Source organism: Triticum urartu, chromosome 2 (assembly GCF_003073215.2).
Source record: "Triticum urartu cultivar G1812 chromosome 2, Tu2.1, whole genome shotgun sequence".
NCBI lineage: Eukaryota > Viridiplantae > Streptophyta > Magnoliopsida > Poales > Poaceae > Triticum > Triticum urartu.
Genome location: NC_053023.1, coordinates 315,360,771 through 315,378,830, shown reverse-complemented (window position 1 = coordinate 315,378,830; position 18,060 = coordinate 315,360,771). Strand labels below are relative to the sequence as shown.

The 18,060-nt window shown below is 44.5% G+C and overlaps 1 protein-coding gene across 1 annotated transcript; it reads left to right on the top strand.

The window, feature by feature from the left end:
• Positions 1-5,862: 5,862 nt before the first annotated feature.
• On the top strand, positions 5,863-6,447 carry LOC125536463 (ethylene-responsive transcription factor 1-like). Its single transcript, XM_048699690.1, has one exon. It carries the CDS (start codon positions 5,863-5,865, stop codon positions 6,445-6,447), a length of 585 nt encoding a protein of 194 aa, XP_048555647.1.
• Positions 6,448-18,060: the final 11,613 nt, after the last annotated feature.

Here is an 18,060-nt window from a genome sequence, read left to right as displayed (position 1 = left end):
ATTAGTTGAGTACTTTTGCAGACTACAAAAACTATTCCACCGCCTCTATCTTGCTAAGAGTAGGTGAAATTTTTGAATCGAGCCCTTTAAACTAGAAGGGAGGTAGTAGTACTCTAATAGCTCTTGTTGTGATGACAATATAGGACATGGCACACACCTGGAAGGAGGAACAAGTCTGCATTGTGCATTTAAGTTTTGTCCGAAGTCAATGTACCTCTACTTTGACCAAACTTATATAAAAATGCATCAGCATTCACAATGTCAAATCAATATTTTTATACTCATTATAAAACGTAGTTCTTATACTCATTATAATTAGTATTGTAGATATTGATATTTTTAGTATAAACTTGGTCAAACACTTTGCAAACGGTTGACGGAAGTAAAAAGGACCAGAGGGAGTATCATGCATGCGGAGTAGGAAAAAAGATTGCTCATTTATAGCCGGTCGAAGTCTCAAAGGGCGCGACCATGCGAGGGAGGCGAAGGTCATGGGAGGCGGGATGGTCGATGGAATTCAATGAAGTTACCCATGCGCCGGCATGGCGTGCGAACAGGCAGAAGCTATATCGTCAGGCCTACGATATGGGTCTAGTAGACATGACATCTAGTGGGTCCCGCATAGTTCGCTAGAACTCTTGGGGGCTTGCAGCCGTTTATCCACCAGGCAAGCCAGCAACCCCACGCCATTCGCACGCCCTACTCGTCCCCGTCTTCTACTTACACGTGGATCCGCGACAGTGAAAGCATGCCTTGCTCGCTTCCTATGCATGTTCAATAGTTCAACGGATGAGTGGGTCGTTGGGCTAGATGTTGACTACACCACAGTCCTGCAAAGAGAGAAGATTCTAAAGGAGGCAGAGAAAAAGAAGCCCGCCGTGATCCAGGTTTGCGTACATAACGTGTGCTTGGTCTACCACATATGCCATGCTGACGTTGAGTGCCAGGATTTTAAGATCTTCCTCAAGGATGAAAGAGTGAAATTCGTTATTGTAGACTTTAGGAACGACAGGGATGTCATGGGTCAGATAGGCCTCGTTGTAGGCCAGCCCTTCGATCTCCAGAAGGCAAGCCTGGTGTCCTCCTCTCAACCTTCAATGATGACCCTGGCAGCAGCCATGATTGATCCTTCGTACACTAAACTTAAGAAGCCTCACCATGAGTTTCATCATGCATGGGAGTCAAAGACATTAGATGAAGATCACATCATGTACGCAGCAATGGATGCCTACCTTTGTTTAAATATCTACAAGGGTTGGATGAAGAAGCAGAGCCCAGTGTCCGGTTCAAGCAAAGAAGCGTCGGCAAAGAGGAAGACGAAGAGGGACGAGGATGAAGTCGAGGACATGGACTCTGACTCCGAGTAGGTGGCAGTGTCGTCGCTCATGCTGGTTCTACTGCAGTGTCAAGCGGACTAGTTGCTTAGTTTATTTTCAAGGTTGTGTTGTGCTGAGGCCCTAGCAGAACTATGTTTATGTTCTTTCTCGTTATTTGAACTCTTTAGTACATACAGTAGTACTAGTACTATGTCTCCCTCTGTTCCTATATGTAGTGCGTATAATTTTTTTAGAAAAATTCCGATTTATAGTGCGCATTGGCAGCCATCTTGTACTTTGGACCCAAATAGCCTTGCATAGCAGCACACATGCAGCCTCCTCACTTGTCGCTTCTGCCAAACTGCAACAACACATGTCCTGGGTGGGGGTATTCTGCGTCCAAGCTGCAACCTCCAGCTCACGTGTTGGTATGTGTGCCTATAACTATGCGCACTAAATATTGGACTGTTCTTGCAGTTGGCACTACTGCTCGTATCTTTGTGTTCCTACTATACTTAATACGTTCGTACTAGTATTATAAGTTGGGTCAGTCGATTTGTGAAAGAAGTTCGATGGAGTGAAGGAAGAAGACGGAAGAGAAGCTACCCCAGTATCTATATTAGGGTGGCAGGGTGCCCATGATCTATCTTATGAGTGTTGGGTGTGGAATGCAGTCTGCCGGAAAAAAATGGATCATGCCCGGGGTTAAACGGATGGCGGGGGTGGGGGGAGCATGGCGGTGGCAGGCGATTCAGGGGAGGGCCCGGCGGCGGTGGCAGGCGGTTAGGCATGTGGCGGGCTGAGAAGATGAACCGTGCATCAATTTCGGAGGTTGAAGAAGCCCTTCTAGCCTTCCATGTTGCATCAAATGGCTCACAAGAGTTGACTGACCCAAATTGCTCCTTCAGATTGCAGGATCCACGTGGCATTCAAGGTCTCGAAGGTAGATTCTGCGTCCGCACCCGGTTTGCGGGCTCGACGAGCGCGCGACCGGCTTCCGCCGCGACAGCCACCATGCGCGCCTCCTCCGCACGGGCGTAGACGACAATGACACGCTAGTTCCTCCTTGCTGGCGACGCTGCATGCATAGACACAGCTCCACCAGCTTCTCGCGTGCTTTGCAGCGCGGCGGCATCGCGAGGAGGGACTGCAGGCGACATGAGCGGGCGAGCCTTCGGCTTCATGGCACAGGGATGGCGGTGACATGGCGGTGATGGGCGAGAAATTGTTGGCCGGAGCAGGCGGGCGCCGGCATGCGCAACGGCGGCGGCGGCATATTGATGAGTGTATGTATGCGAGCTTAGTTTAGTTTTATATAGGGTTGGTCAAACTTAAAAGAAAACCATACTAGTACACGTAAACATTAGACTAGGCAGCGTTTTTATTAGTTACCACAGCCACGATACGGAATCCTGTGCAAGCGCGTGAACCGCGGCCACGCGGTCGATCGAACGGTGCGTCACCGTGTCGCGCTCGAAGGACATCCACCGAACCTTTTTGTGTGTGTGGAAACAATCCTCGAATATTACTCAACTTTTTTTCCTGGAAAAGTTCTTGATTCTACAATATTTCCATATATTTGAATTTAGCTCCAGTTCGTGTTTATTTTGATTTGGACGTTTTAGGTGCGCCCTAGTTTTTTTAATACTGATTTTGTGTGTGTGACTGAGAGAGAACATGTGTATGTGTCCATATGTGTGTTGTGGCAGAAGGGCAATGTGGAGACGGTGTGCGTGTGATAGAGACATAGAGAGGTGTGAATGTGCAAATGATCATGCATGAGTGAGACATAGATAGATGCCGATACGTTGTGTATACATGAGAGAACGGTCTTCTATTTTGCTTGTGTGTGTGAGAGAGAGAGAGAGAGAGAGGAGCATCTGTAACACAAAAACCATCTCTCTCGATTCGTCCATCCCTCGCACGATCGCATGTAACACATGCATCAACGCGCACATTTTGACACCCTCACCCGGCCCCTGCCCACCTCAAGGCCCGCACATCGCTGTCTATCTCGCACGCACAATCTCTTCGTGAATACCCTGTTTAGCATGTAGCTTTCCGTCACATACACACACATTTCTCTCCTTAGGTTTGTTTTCTCTCAATATCTGACACACACACACAGCACACAGCACACACACACACACACACAGCACACAGCACACACACACCCCTCCCCCGAGCAAACAATTCATCCCCATCCAAGGTTATATGGAGACCACTCTCGCTTGTGCTTCTCTGCACCCCAGCATGCACAACACCTCAATCTTCAAAGAGGGCATCGAGGAGACCGAAGACGGCGACCACACTGCGCTAGAGAATGCGGGGCCATTTGGAAGCAGGATGATGTGACGACGACTGACTGACTCCTCCTCCCACCCTCTCTCTGTCTCGCACAAAATTACCAATCCCTCTCTCCCCCGCACAAATTTATCAATCCCTCAACCCACGAGATCCTTCCCCTCTCGTCCATGTTTCTCCAGCTCTCTCATCAAACCTGTTGTCTCTTCTCCTTCCACGTGTACAGAATCTGGATGCACACGCATCTCACATATATTACATGTCTCCATCTTTCTCACAGACCTAACTTCTTCCTTTCTCTTTCTCTCTCTATCTCTCTCTCTATTTCGTTAGGTTTGTCTCCTACTCTCTCGTCCACATACATACAATCTTTCCCGCCCTATCTGCTCCATCTTCGCAAGCTCTCTCTGCACGTTTCATTCACACCTTGGGATATGTTCAAAATGTTGCTTTTATAATGGCTGATGTAGAGTTATTGTTGGTTTTGTTGCATCCTACAAAGTAATAACTATGAAATGCATTTTGATTGTCATTTGACTGGGATTATGTGAGTTTGAGCATGTTGTGAAGTACTATAGACCTCATATACATCTTGGAATTCGACAATGATTGTAACTATTGAATTGTATAGACCATTACATTCGAAGTCAGTAGCCTAATATATTTATTTCACAATTTCAACAAATGATTAATTCACTACATACTAAGAAAACAAATGTGTACACCCTTCGTTTTTATTTAAGTTTGCGTATTAGCATTGGTCAAAGTCAAGTTTTGTAAACTCTCAGAAAGTTTATAACAAAAAATATTAACATATACAATAACAAATAAATACCATTAGATTCATTATTGAATGTACTTTCACATCATACATATCTGTTATGGTAAATTTTTATATTTTTCTATAAACTTGGTCAAACTTTAGGAAGTTTGACTTTGGTCAAACCTAATATGTAGAGTTTACTAGTACTACTCGCTAGTTGCTTAGCCGAATTGCCCAACACGCCACACGGGGAGTTAAGTGTCACAAAATTTTGAGGTCGGCGGGAAAATCTCCCGCGACCCTGATTCGAGCAGTGGGAAGTTACCATCATAGCCTTCGGAATAGGCCTACGGATGACGGTTGGTAGGGGGCTGTTTTCGTAACTTCAGGTTCACCCTACCCAGCCAACCCTACCCGGCACCCAGAGTAGTACACCTGAATACTCCCCATTTTCTATCCCCACCACAAAATAGACTTCTCCACGGCACCACAGCCTTCGTGCTCCTCCCCTTCTACATCGGCGCACTCGTCCACCATAGTGCATTTGCCTCATCGACGACCTCGTACGCCGCACTGGAGCCGGTCCACCGTCGTCGTCGTACACGGAGCCTCTTCCCCGACACCATCTTCCACGGTCTCTGCTCTGCTTCCCGGAAGCTGATGCCAAGCGCAGAAGCACCACCTCCATGGACAATGAACTGACTCCCATTGCCGACCATGACTCACAGAGGCCGCGGTGACCATCGTTCTCCTCCTCGATTGGTAATGTGTGTATTGAATCACTTAGCAATACATGTGCAGTTCCAATTTTGTTCATACCTACCCTTCAAATTTCCTGGGTGCTATTGTTCCCGTAAAAGTAATTGGTTATAGCCTCCATTGTCCAATAGAATATCAGCTTGTAATTGTGTGTCGCTCCTGTATCGCGCTGTGCTTGGGGTAGGTTTTTCATCTGCAACCAGTAGTGTGGCAAATGATGGAATGTTTTTTAGAACTAGCAAGATGCATTTGTATGAGTAGTTTATCTTGTGGGAGAAAAGGATGAACGAGGGAAGGCCTTATTTGCAAATCTGGAGAGGGGTGTGGGTATCTTTTTGTAAAATTGCCATTGTTTCCTTCCTATCTGTCAGATATAAATCGGACGGCCTATATTGCAGGATGGCAGGCACACCATCATCACCAACTTCGTTTTTTTATAAGAGTAGAGAAAGGAAAAAAAGTAGAGAGTAGAGAAGTGGAGATAAATATTAAATATAAAATAAATATAACAGTAGAGAAGAGAGTAGAGATAGCAGAGGCATCGGGAAAGGATTGCGCGTGCGGGGGAAAAGCGGCTGGGCGTGCGCTAGTTTTGGCGTGCGGCGTCTGGCGCGCTTTATAAAATCCAACGCCCTCCCACCGCCGTGTGCCTTGCCACTGCTCTCTCCCCGCTCCGTGCCTCACCACCGCTCTTTCTCGCCTCGCCGCCGTCGTGCCACCATGCCGCCGCGTCGCTGGGAAACTTGGGGATACCGCGGCGTCCGCGCGTGCCCCTCCGGCGGCTTCTCCGCCGAGATCCGGTTCCGTGGGATGCGCCTCGGCCTCGCCAATTTCGACACCGCCAACGAGGCCGCCCGCGCGTACGGCGCGGCGGCGTGGCGCCTCCGGTGGCCTCATAGAACATTGAACTTCCCCAACATGTCGACATGGGAGCGGGCACAGGAGCTCGCGCCTCTGCCATGGTTTATCACCGACGAGGATCATCGCGAAAACCGGAGGCGGGAGCACCGTCTCCGCATCAACGAGATGGACGAGGAAGCCATGGCGCTGTGGTGCCAACGCTTCCCACAGGACATCATCAACGAGCGCGAGTTCTACGCACAAAGGAGGGCGGAGAGGGATAAGAGGAGGGTGGAGCGAGCCGCCTATCGCGAGGACAAGCATAGGAGAAAAGCAGACACTCAATTCAACTTGAGGCTAGGAGCAGCGTCGCCCTGGATATCCGACGACGATCGGTATCTTCACACCTACAGTCAGACATTGGAGGAGGACATCACCGAGGAGGAGTCGGACGACGAGGAGTAGTTGAATAATCTATTTTTTATTTATCTATGCTGAGAACTATCCTCTACTCTCTAGTCTCTACTCTCTATCTCTACTTCTCGATCTCAGCACTATAAATGCTTTTTTAAAGCGTCACGCGTTGCGATTCTGTTGGAGATGATCTAGCATGGCAGACGAGTGCTTCAATGTTGCCCACAAGATGCACGAGTATTACTAGTAGTATATTTTTCTTGCCATGTTGAGATTTTAAAACCACGAGTGCGAACATGCAAAGGAGCAATGAAGACCAAACATGGGATATTGGGGACATCTTCAAGGAGTGTGACAAGTTAAAGAGGAGCTGCACTGAACCTGTAAAACGAGCTTTGGTAAGTAACACCCTTTTAATTACTTTCGTTTAGCCTTGTGTTCTTTGATGTGTATATGTTGTAGTTTTTGTTTCTCTTAAGCCTCGTGTTCTTCGATGTGTAATAAGAAGAGTCTTAATCGTCCTAATGTTTTCTTTTTTAGCTTGATGTAGGAAGTGGGTGTTCTCACCTTGTAGTCTGTTTTTATATTTTTTCCTTTTGAATTCACTTCTCCGAGTTATGTTTATCTGGCTTCTACTAAATGGATCTGGGTTGCTAGTATTGATCTAAAAAAGAAGTACTCCCTCTGTTTCTTTTTAGTCTGCATATAAGATTTGGTCAAAGTCGAGCGTTGTAAAGTTTGACCAATTTTTAGTAAAAAATATCAACATCTACAATACTAAAGTTATATATTATGAAAATTAATTTCATCATGCATATAGTAATATTGATTTCATAGTATGAATATTGATATTTTCTCCTGTAGAGCTAGTCAAACTTTACATAGTTTGACTTTGACCAAATCTTATACACGAACTAAAAAGAAACGGAGGGAGTAACTTCATGTCAGGATGCAGTTCCTGCAAGGAGGGAAGTATGGTCAACCTCGAGATCATGTTTCCAAAATGAGGCTGGATTACACACAAGGTGCCAGTTCCCTAATGATGTTGGATTAGACACAAGGTGCAAATTCCTAGATGATGTTGGATTACACACAAGCCAGGTGGAGTCGTTAGTTCGTGTCCTCGTGGCTCTAGTAAAGGCTGAAAGAAAGTGTGCAGCAGCCCTTGAGAATGTAGCTGATTTCCTGAAGAAGCGAAAAGAGCAATCAGATGCTCTCTTCACCCATGCCAAAGAAGAGATGGAAGAAGCCAGAATTAAGCCAGCAGAGGCAGAGTAGGCTGGGCATCTCCTGCTATCTAAAACTATTGTCAATACAAAATTTCCTTCATAGTAGCTAGGTCCAAATGTTTATCCAGTCAGCATGCCTGTTGTGATGTCCGTGCATCTACTGATGTGGCACAAAATATTTTTTTTGGGTCATGTAATAACAACAATTACTTTCCAAACAATAATAGACGAAGCATTTGACATGGTATAGTTCACGCGCAAGCCCTACATTCCAAGTTCAACTTCCACATCAAACTCATGTTCACAGATATCTGCACATTGATACATAATGTCCACAACCATGATTCGCTTCAAAGCCAAAAAAATTGAGGAGAGTTATGAATAAAGAAAAACCTTAGTTCCTGCTACCATTGCGAGCACAACAAGTCAAGACCATGCGTAATTAATTATATTTTGGTCATTTTTTGTGTTCTAAATTGCCGATCGGCTAGCGGAAGGACGTGTTGCCGGTACACACGCGGATTCAATGAAGGCAGGCGGGGCAGTCTGAAGCCGGTTGCATGCGGCGAGGAGGCGTCTTCAGCCGGGCCTGCAGCGAGTGGGGCCCTCTTGGCCGGCGCGCCGGTTCAATGCCTGCGCTATGAGAGGTCGCATCTGTGTTAGAGCAATCACTTCCTCCAGTCCTTTTTTGTTTGGGTATAACAAAATCTCATTTTCCATTCACATTTTACAAGTAAAATTCATGGACAAACTTTGACCCAAAATACGATGGGGACTAGTAAACCAGAACGGAGGTAGTAGTTTTTTTTAATCAAAGAAGGGTTCCCCCCTTCCGATTTTCATTACTGGAAACCCACATCTAAATCTAAACCATAATATTTGCCCTAGAACTACCAGGTTCAACATCTTGCAACATAAACCCATACAACCATACGCCAAGGAGGTATGTAGTACTATGAATTCCATTTTCGCTCCATACCAATCATTCTAAAAACTACTTAGTACTTATAACGCGCCGTTGAAAATCGAAACTCTTAACCCCGCTAAAAAATGATATTTTAAACGTGGCTACTCGATCTGTGGCAACTGGCGAGCCACCTCCTCCAAGTCGTTCACCTGTGGTCCAGACCATCAACTCCTATGGATCAAATTATCACGCGAGCTGACTATTCCTACAAAGGTGCGCTCCACCACATACCCGGTACCTGCGAATGCAGCAATCATGCACCTAGGGTTTTAGGGTTTATTTGTTAACGTTGCCTTTACGTAACACTCATGTATGCGAGGCAGCGAGAGACCGACTGCGTGCGTGCGCCTCTTCTCTTCGTATATGTACTCCACCGTTTGTCTGGTGTCCAAAAAATTATAATAACTACTAGCAATGTGCCCATGCGTTGCCACACGATCTGAGTAGATTAATACATATTCACCGATTTGATAGAAAAAAGTCTAGTTTTGAAATACGTATATCACTAAAAATATGTTATGTTTCACTCAAAATATATTCCTTTGGCGGGTTTGATGAGATAAGGGAGGAATGTTGTTGGTTTCAAGATTCGAGAAGAGGTATATGTCTAATTTCTACTCTTACTAGCAAGATGCCCGTGCGTTGCACGGAACATCAAGATCTTGTGGGAGAAAAGAATGAACGAGGGAAGGCCTTATCTGCAAATGTGGAGAGGAGTGCTGGTAAATTGCCATAGTTTCCTTCCTATCCGTCAGATATAAATCGGATGGCCTATATTGTAGGATGGCAGGCCCACCATCATCACCAACTCTGTTTTTATCCCTACTCTTATAAAAAGCATAGTCGGTGATGATCGTGTGCCTGCCATCCTACAATATAGGCCGTCCGATCTATATCTGACGGATAGGAAGGAAACTATGGCAATTTTGCAAAAAGATACCCACACCCCTCTCCACACTTGCAAATAAGGCCTTCCCTTGTTCATCCTTTTCTCCCACAAGATAAGCTACTCATACAATGCATCTTGATGTTCCGTGCAACGCATGGGCATCTTGCTAGTTGTTGCAAAAAGCCCATGTGAGAGAGAGAGAGAGAGGGAGAGAGGAGGAGGATGGAGTGCATGTGTGACAAAGACACAAAGAGTGTGTGTGCGAGAGGTATCAGCTTAAAATGAGGCGATAGTGTGTGTGTGCACGATCGAGAGGGCGTGTCTCAAGAAGGGAAGAAAAATCTACATAGATACAACGAGCGGGAGAGAGACATGTATGCGATAGTGGAAGCACGAGTGTGCGGGTGTATAAACCTATCTAGAGGCTAGTCGATAAATGTTTGTGAGAGAAATATGAGTCGGGGTGCGAAAGCGAGAGTTTTGTGTGTGAGAGAGAGATGGTAGTCGGGAAGGGAAGTGGAAGCAGGAGTGGTGTGTGTGTGTGAGAGAGAGGGGGGATTTTGTCTGATCGGTAAACAAATGAATAATGTCAGTCTGGGATGGAGACGAAAAGGAGACCGCAACAAATGTTTTGTCTACAGGAGAGAGAGAGAGAGTAATTTTAGTGGTATGATTTATCTCTAGAGACATATAGGGTGTGTGAGAGAACCCCATAGAGAGAAAGACAAAGTGAAAGACGACTGGAGACTATGTGTGTGGCGGTGAAAAAGAAAGCTTAGGTACCTAGTGATACGAGAGAACGGTAGAGACGTGAAAGATAATGAAAACCGTGTAATGTATAATGATAGGGAGAGTGTGACACTTCTCAAGGGAGACGTCGAGAGACCATGTTTGCGAGGATAGGAGAAACATGAAGTGAGCGTGCGGGTGAGCTGGAGAAAAGAGAGTGATAGCTACATGAAGGAGCATGCATGCGCGAGAGATGGGCGTGAAAGGAGTGAACATAAAAGGGATTCAAATATTTGAATTCGAGATGATGATACATGTAATCCATACTCGAACCAAAATTGATCTATCAAACATGCATACTCATATGAATTCACGCGCATCTATGTTATTTAATATGTAGATATTACTGATCCATACATTTTAGTAGAACATAATTTGGTTTAATTTTTTGAATTCAACCTTATGATTTTGAGATCATTGTATTTGTAAATCATATTATACATATAAAGGAGCAGAATTCTTTGTTGTGCTTTTGAAAGTATATATAAAAAATGATGCATATAGAATTTTATTCCAATCGAAAATGGATCCCGCTCGAAAAAATAGAATACAAACAGGATTCAAATTGAGTTGGCACGGTAAACATGCACTCTGCAAAATTTGAATGAAGCGGGGAAAGTCGCAGTAACCGCCCGAAACCAAAATCTATGAGATGGAAATTACTACTGCCTATCCCTGCCACACAAAGCCTATCTGCTCGATTTCTATAGGTTTCGATAGGGGTAGGTTTGTAATTTCACTCAAACGTGACATAACCGCCTCTCACCCAGATTCATACACGGTGGGCACTAAAACACAGTGTGTCCTCGGCCGAAATCGACTCCCTCCCCCATTCATACACGGTGGGCGCCAAAAACAAACTCTCGTCGGCAAATATTCGGTGTATGCGAGATTACCGTCCTATCCCCAACCAACTAATATTGTTGTGATGTAGGAAATTTGAAACAGGGGCTAAGTTTGTAAATTTCCTCGCATTTGAGACAAGCGTGCCCTGAAGACATGGTTCCCCCCTTCCTCTCTACCTCCATTTCCCCATTCGTACTCCGTGAGCGCCAAAACACCCTCTCCACCCCAGCCTCCTCCGTCCGCCACCCCATCCACCACCGTCCTCCTCCACCATGCTGGAGCTGATACCCCAACGCTGCCGTCCATTACGAGAGATCGACCTCTCTCATCCACGGCTTTGGACCGGGATCCTTGCATCCCGTCCTCTCGCTTCATCCCCGCCGTCGTCCACCTTGCCGGCGCCGCTCCTACGACCATCTCTCCACCGCGCCCCGCCACCACCGTCTACCCTCCTAGATCTTCTTCCACACCGCCAACAGCCATCGCTACCGCAGCACCGTCAAATTCTCAGCAGATGCATACACGGCGCCGCACCAGAGGCGGTACTCTTTCGTATCTTCTCAACTTATTTATCACAGCAAGAAAATAGATCGCCACTGCTTTACTCTGATTTCTTGTCCATCACTTACTTGCTAGTTGAAAGCAAACATTGGTTGCGAAGTTGCCTTTGTCCGGTTTGCACCTTCAGATCCGCCATGGCACGCTCAACACTATACTCCCAATGATTATGGTTTTCCCCTTTTATATTCCACACTAGTTAAATCACAATAGACTAAATTTAAAAATTGGGTCAGTCGATTTGTCAGAGCTTGCTGGAGTTCGCTGGTGCGAACGAAGGGTCTCGGGTGGGGACGGTGGTTGTGCGGGCGGTGGTTGTGGGGCGGTGGTGGGGCCTCACCGAACGAAGAAAACTCGGGGGGGGGGGGGGGGGGGGGGGGGGGGGGGTGGCAGAGGAACACAGGCAGTGGGGGTCGGTGGTCCGGCCGGCGGCCCATGCGGTGTTCTGTATGGGAAGAATCAGAGATGAGGAAGAAGAAGGGTTAGGAGACGTAGGATCTTCATCCAACCGCCTGAAATGGTCGACTGACCCAAATGACAAAAGTCACGCGACTTGCATGCAGACATGCCTTTATATTAAGTACCATCATCATACCTTCTTAGCACTGCTCCTGAACCCATCAAGCTAAACAACGTGCCACTCATAATTCCAAACTTGTTGCTCAAGTACGAATCTGATATGATGCTGATATTACTAAAACAGATAACATTTAATTGGTCGGCTAATGGTACTACTTTACTTTCGAAAAAGCACGTGCACCACATATAGAGAGACAACAGGGAGTTGCTTTCTTAATGCGCACTGGTTCATCATGTGTGGGCACTGCGCAACGAACATTTTATTATCCAAAATATGCTTGCTCTTCTTTAGCATGTTCCTCTTTCGTTCTTCTTTAATAAGTACTCTCTCTGTTCCTAAATACAAGTCTTTGTATAGATTCCACCATGGACTACATATGGAGCAAAATGAGTGAATCTACACTCTAAAATGTATCTGGATACATATGTATGTGATCCATAGTGGAAATCTCTACCAAGACATATATTTTGGAACGGAGGGAGTATAATAGTAGTACAGTATGTTCCTTGTAGTGAAGATGAGCAGGGACATTTGCAGTGTAGAGGTCTATACGGTCGGTTGTGATGGACACTTTGAACTCTTCGGGCCTCTTTGATTCGTAGGATTTTGTAAACATGGGAATAGGATTTGTAGTGGCCTGCCCACTTGAATCCTATAAGAATAGCAAGGAAATGCGGGGAGCTGTGTCGCCTTTGAGAGTTACACTGATATTAATAGTACTGCACCTTCAGCTGAAGAGAGCTGGTATCCGAAGCCTTTCTAGCCGTACCGGCAATACTAGCACATATATTTCAGCAAGTTCCACTTTGCTGATTTTACTCTGATGCTTATGGTTTTCCCGTTATATGTACACTATGATCTGTGTTGCTACTTTGTGTCGCACTAGCAGCAGTCCACTCTTGAAGCTAAACACTCCAATGACTTACAAAATTGGCACCAAGGCATTGAGTGCCATTCTGGATGCAATGAAACTCATATGCTCCCCACCTGTTGATTCTTGTTCAGAATATGATCCTAATGACTATTCTAACCTCGAGGAGTCAAAGGAAGATGGCATGTCCTATTCACCCATCAAGGTGCATGTTCTAATTTGGCAAGGTTTTATTGATTGCGCGTATCTTGCATATGTTGTCTTGCATTTCTTCTACTTTGTTGCACCGCCATCTGCTTAGTTTACTCATCATATATGTCGAGATGCCATGCCCATCCATTATCAATACATATTCCATCTGTCACCGTACCATGTTTTTTCACTCAAATGATCTTCTTGTGCATCAGACATCAAAAAGGAAGAGGGTGATTGCCGAACCTGAAGGAGCACCAGCAAAGTCCTTGAAAAATGTGGTTGTGCTGGAGAAATCAGACATCACCCCACTTATATTGGTTGTACAACCAGTGACACAAAACGTAGGACCGACTCCAGCAGACTATACACATACTTCACTGGCCACACCACTAGCCCCACCACACAGGACCTGCACTCTAGCAAAAGGTATGCCGATTTCAGTTGCCATAGCACCAGCCGTATCACAGAAAAATCCCACTCTAGCAAAAAGTATAGCAAGTCCATCGGCCGAAGACCTATCCCAACTGCAGAGACGGCCAAATCCTGCAGATTGGAACCCCGTTCCAGTTATTCCCTGTTTAAAAGACAATGCTTTCAATGTTGTTAGGGACTACGTGCATATATTCCCATCATGGGAAGATTATAGTGAAGACAAACACCATTTTCACATCTTCTTGTCCCACTTAAGTGTAAGTGTTATTATTCATGGTGATTATTTTTTTGTTTTCTGCTGATTGAATACATCAATGATTTACATTAAACTGTTGCAAGTGGGCGACGGTCAATCTGGATAGTCATGACGAACAAAGCTTGCTTGCGCTTTTCAAGGAAGCATTGCAGCAGTATCGGTGTTACCTGAGGAAATCACACTTTGATGGCAAGTCCATGAACGAATTTCTGGTGAAGTCTCCTATGCTAAATTTAGAAGACATTGAATGGAAAAACCTTGTTATGCACTGGTCTCGTTCCGAGGATGAGGTACTGTCTATGATATCGCATGAAAATTTGAACTTCTACTTTTCTGCATGTGCCTTACGGATATTTTTTGCAGGAAATCTGCTCGAAAAGGAATTCCAGTTTGAAAAGAACGACGGGATATCGCAAATATGCTGCCCGCTGCTTTGCTCTTCTTAGTACCTGTTGTCATGTATCACTATACTTGCATGCATACCTGGTTCATTATGTGACAGTGGTATGCATGATAACTTGCTTAGCAATTGTTCGCTCCAAATTATCTGATCTATATGAATGGTTACATTAGTGTAGAATATATCCAATGTCAATTAAATTTTTTAGCTCTGCATTGTTCTTGTAAGTACCTGCTGTCCTTTATTAGTGTACTTATATTGACAGGTAGTTGTTCATGTACCATCACTCTGCAACTTATTTTCCTTTGCCCTCCATTTTCTACACATAAGATCTATATTTACTCTTACCATAAGGTTGGATAACACCGATGGTACTAAAGAAGTTTAGCTCTGCATTGCTCTTGGCTGTACCTTTTGCCTGTATCGTTGTACTTACATTTATAGCTACTTGGTTATGTAGCATCCTCTTCATCTTATCTTAAATATTCTCCATTTTTTCTTATATTGTCACATCTATATTTGCTCTTAACAAAGTATAGAATAAAGGCAATGGTTATGAAGAAGATTATGTGGTAAACTTCTTGAATTGCCCCCCCCCCCATCAGCATGGACAAGGGCTTTATAGAGCCTGCCTTCACCAATAATGTAAGTTTGACCTTCTCAAGCCCTCAAACTTTGTTGTGTGTATTTGGATAGGCATGACTGCAACAACTGTTTATTTTTGGTGTTTGCATCAAATTGCATGTTTAAAGTTTATTATGTACTTCATAAACAAAAGTTTGTCCTTCTCAATTTAAGTTTTCAGTTGTACAACCAAGTTCCTTCTTCATACCATGTAAATTAAACTATACAGAGCAAGTGATCTTATTTTGCCAATCTGAAATGGGATAAATTGACAACACACTAACCATTGATACTTATGAGTTCTTGATCTGTAATCTAGTGGTGTTGTGAAGCTGCCAACTCCTTCACAATGCCATTTCCTGCCATGCCTTGACCTGAACAATACCATATTGTGTTAATGCTATTTTAAACTGTGTCACTTTATTCGTTAGTAAGAAATGTGATGAATTGGCAGCACTGATACTTATAGAGAAGGACCGGTTTTCGAAACTCAGGATGAGGTAACCTGTGCTAATACCTCTGCTATCTTCAAGAATGCTTGGTGGAAGTATCGGAATTACTTGAAGAAAACATACTTCACTGGCAAAGAAACTCATCAAATTCCCATACTTTCTCCTAAGAAACATTTACTGGACGATCACTGGGAACGCCTTGTTCTGTACTGGTCCGGAACCAAGAATGTGGTAAGGTCTATGAGCTCATTTTCTATTTTTTAAGTACTATATTCTTGCGTCTTACTGTACTCTGTTCATGTAGAACAAGTGCCTAAACCTGAAGAACAACTGTTCTAATTTAAGATTCCATTGCTATCATAGTTCAAAAAAGCGTTAGGCGTTAATTGTGTGTTTTGCATTGCGCTTTACTAACCAAAGAGCATGCTTATGCGCAGTTATGCACAGATTAAGCGTAGTTATGCGCAATGCGTTTTGCCAATGACTGGAGCCTAGGCGCGCTTAAGCGCTCGCTTAGGCGTGCCTTTTTTAACTATGATTGCTATCGTGCATACTACTTTGCTCTTGTATCACTGTATTTACTTATACAAACTTATTTTTAAATTGAAGGATCCAATCGAAACTCCAAGGGCACAACAGGTATGTTCACGCATGTTTCTTTAACAGGTTTGCTCTTATCAATAGCTCTGTTGATTTCAATTTCAATTGTGTATACATTTGACTTCTCATATCATGCACATTACTAGCATCACAACAGAGCCAATAGTGTTGTTATACATGTAGACCCGTGGTACCCATCTGAAATCTTGTTGTGTCGTGTAGTTTCCCATGCTTTGTATTCTTTCGCTGCTGCTTTGTCTTGAACTGATATGATTTGAACCGTGTCTCTATTTTGATTTGGCAAGACAATGCAGTGACCATAGGACATATATATATATATACATATATATATGTTTGTTTGATGCTTTTATTATGTACTAGTACTTGGCAATAGAAGACTTGGTAGTTTAATCATGTCCACCTTACTAATGAACTGGTTCACCGAAATGAGTTTCATATAGTAGTACATGCTAAACATGTTATGCGTCTGCTTGTTTCTTCTTTTAGAATGCTGACAGAATATTGGGGAAGAGTGCCTTATTAAGCAATGGTAAAGGAAGTAATGCATATAAGGTTCAGGATAGTGACACATCCTTGTTGGTCTCCAACAAAGCTGATAAAACAACTAAGGAAGACTATCTCGAAGACAGTGAGACAACCCCAAAGTCCTTTCTTGGTTTAGTGTTCGAGTTACTGGCCACTACCGCTTGCACAAGCTATTCAAACTCACTATCTGAATCAGTTCGGTTTCTTGAGTCTCAACTACAAGCTGAAAGACATCGATCAGCTGTGCTGCGACAAGAAGCGGAAGGACTGCGGAAGTCCCTGGAGCATTCAGATGCATACTTTCTGGTGCAACAACAAGCGTTGGAGGATTTAGCGCCAAACAGGACAAAGCTAATAAGCTTGCTAAGCTTATTGCCAGCATGGTGGATACCCAGGATAACGTTTCTTGAGCTCTTCTGAAGTTGTTTTAGTTATGCTCTTGTTTTGCTGCCGCGTTTATTTGCACTGGTTGCCAATTTTGATGGCTAGTGTATGTAATATGCTGCTTTGTTCCCTATATTTGCACTGGTGGCGAACTTGATGCCCAGTGGATATAATATGTGTAATAACGGTAATAGGCTAGCGTTAATTGCTTGCTTATTTATTTCCTTATTGTCTTGTTTAGTTGTTTGCTTGTAGTCATTGCAGTTATTTTTATGTGTTTTTCTAGTGGCCACAATAACCTATTTTTGGAAACTAGACCAAAATAATCATGGCAACACACAGACTGTTGTAACCATGGGCATCCTATGGGCCATATGCTCCATGGGCCTTCTACGGGTTGTAGGATCCATTGGCCTTCTATACGGGCCGTAGGATCCATGGGCCTTCTACGGGCCGTACGATCCATGGGCCTTCTACGGGCCGTACGATCCATGGGCCTTTTACGGGCCATACGATCCATGGGCCTTCTACGGGGCGTATCATCTTTTCGCCAATCATGGGTCGTATTATTCGTGGACCATAACGGGCCGTTAATAGGCCGTATTTGATAACTCTATGAAAACATCCCAACGGTTTTTTTTACATGAAAACGGCCCAACGTATTAACGGGCCACAAACGGGCCGACGGTAACCATGGGCTGAATTTGGCCCACAAGCAGAAAATGACGGTAACGGGCCGTAAGTAACCGAATGCTGGAAATGAGCCCAAGAATAAATGGGCCCTGAGAAGGCTGAAAGATAACCTGGGCTGGAAATGGCCCAATGGAATAATGGGCCGTTAATGGGTATGAAGTGATACACTGTTCATTACGAGCCAGTTTCACCATGGGTTGTTAATGGGCCAAGAGTTACAAGGGCCTCATATGGGACGAAAGACGTCATGGGCCATACATGGGCCGGAAGTTAAAACGGGCTGGAATCATATTGGACGGCCCAAATGACGGTACTGGGCCTAATTCGGAGAGGTCTCAACGGGCCTTGGGTTA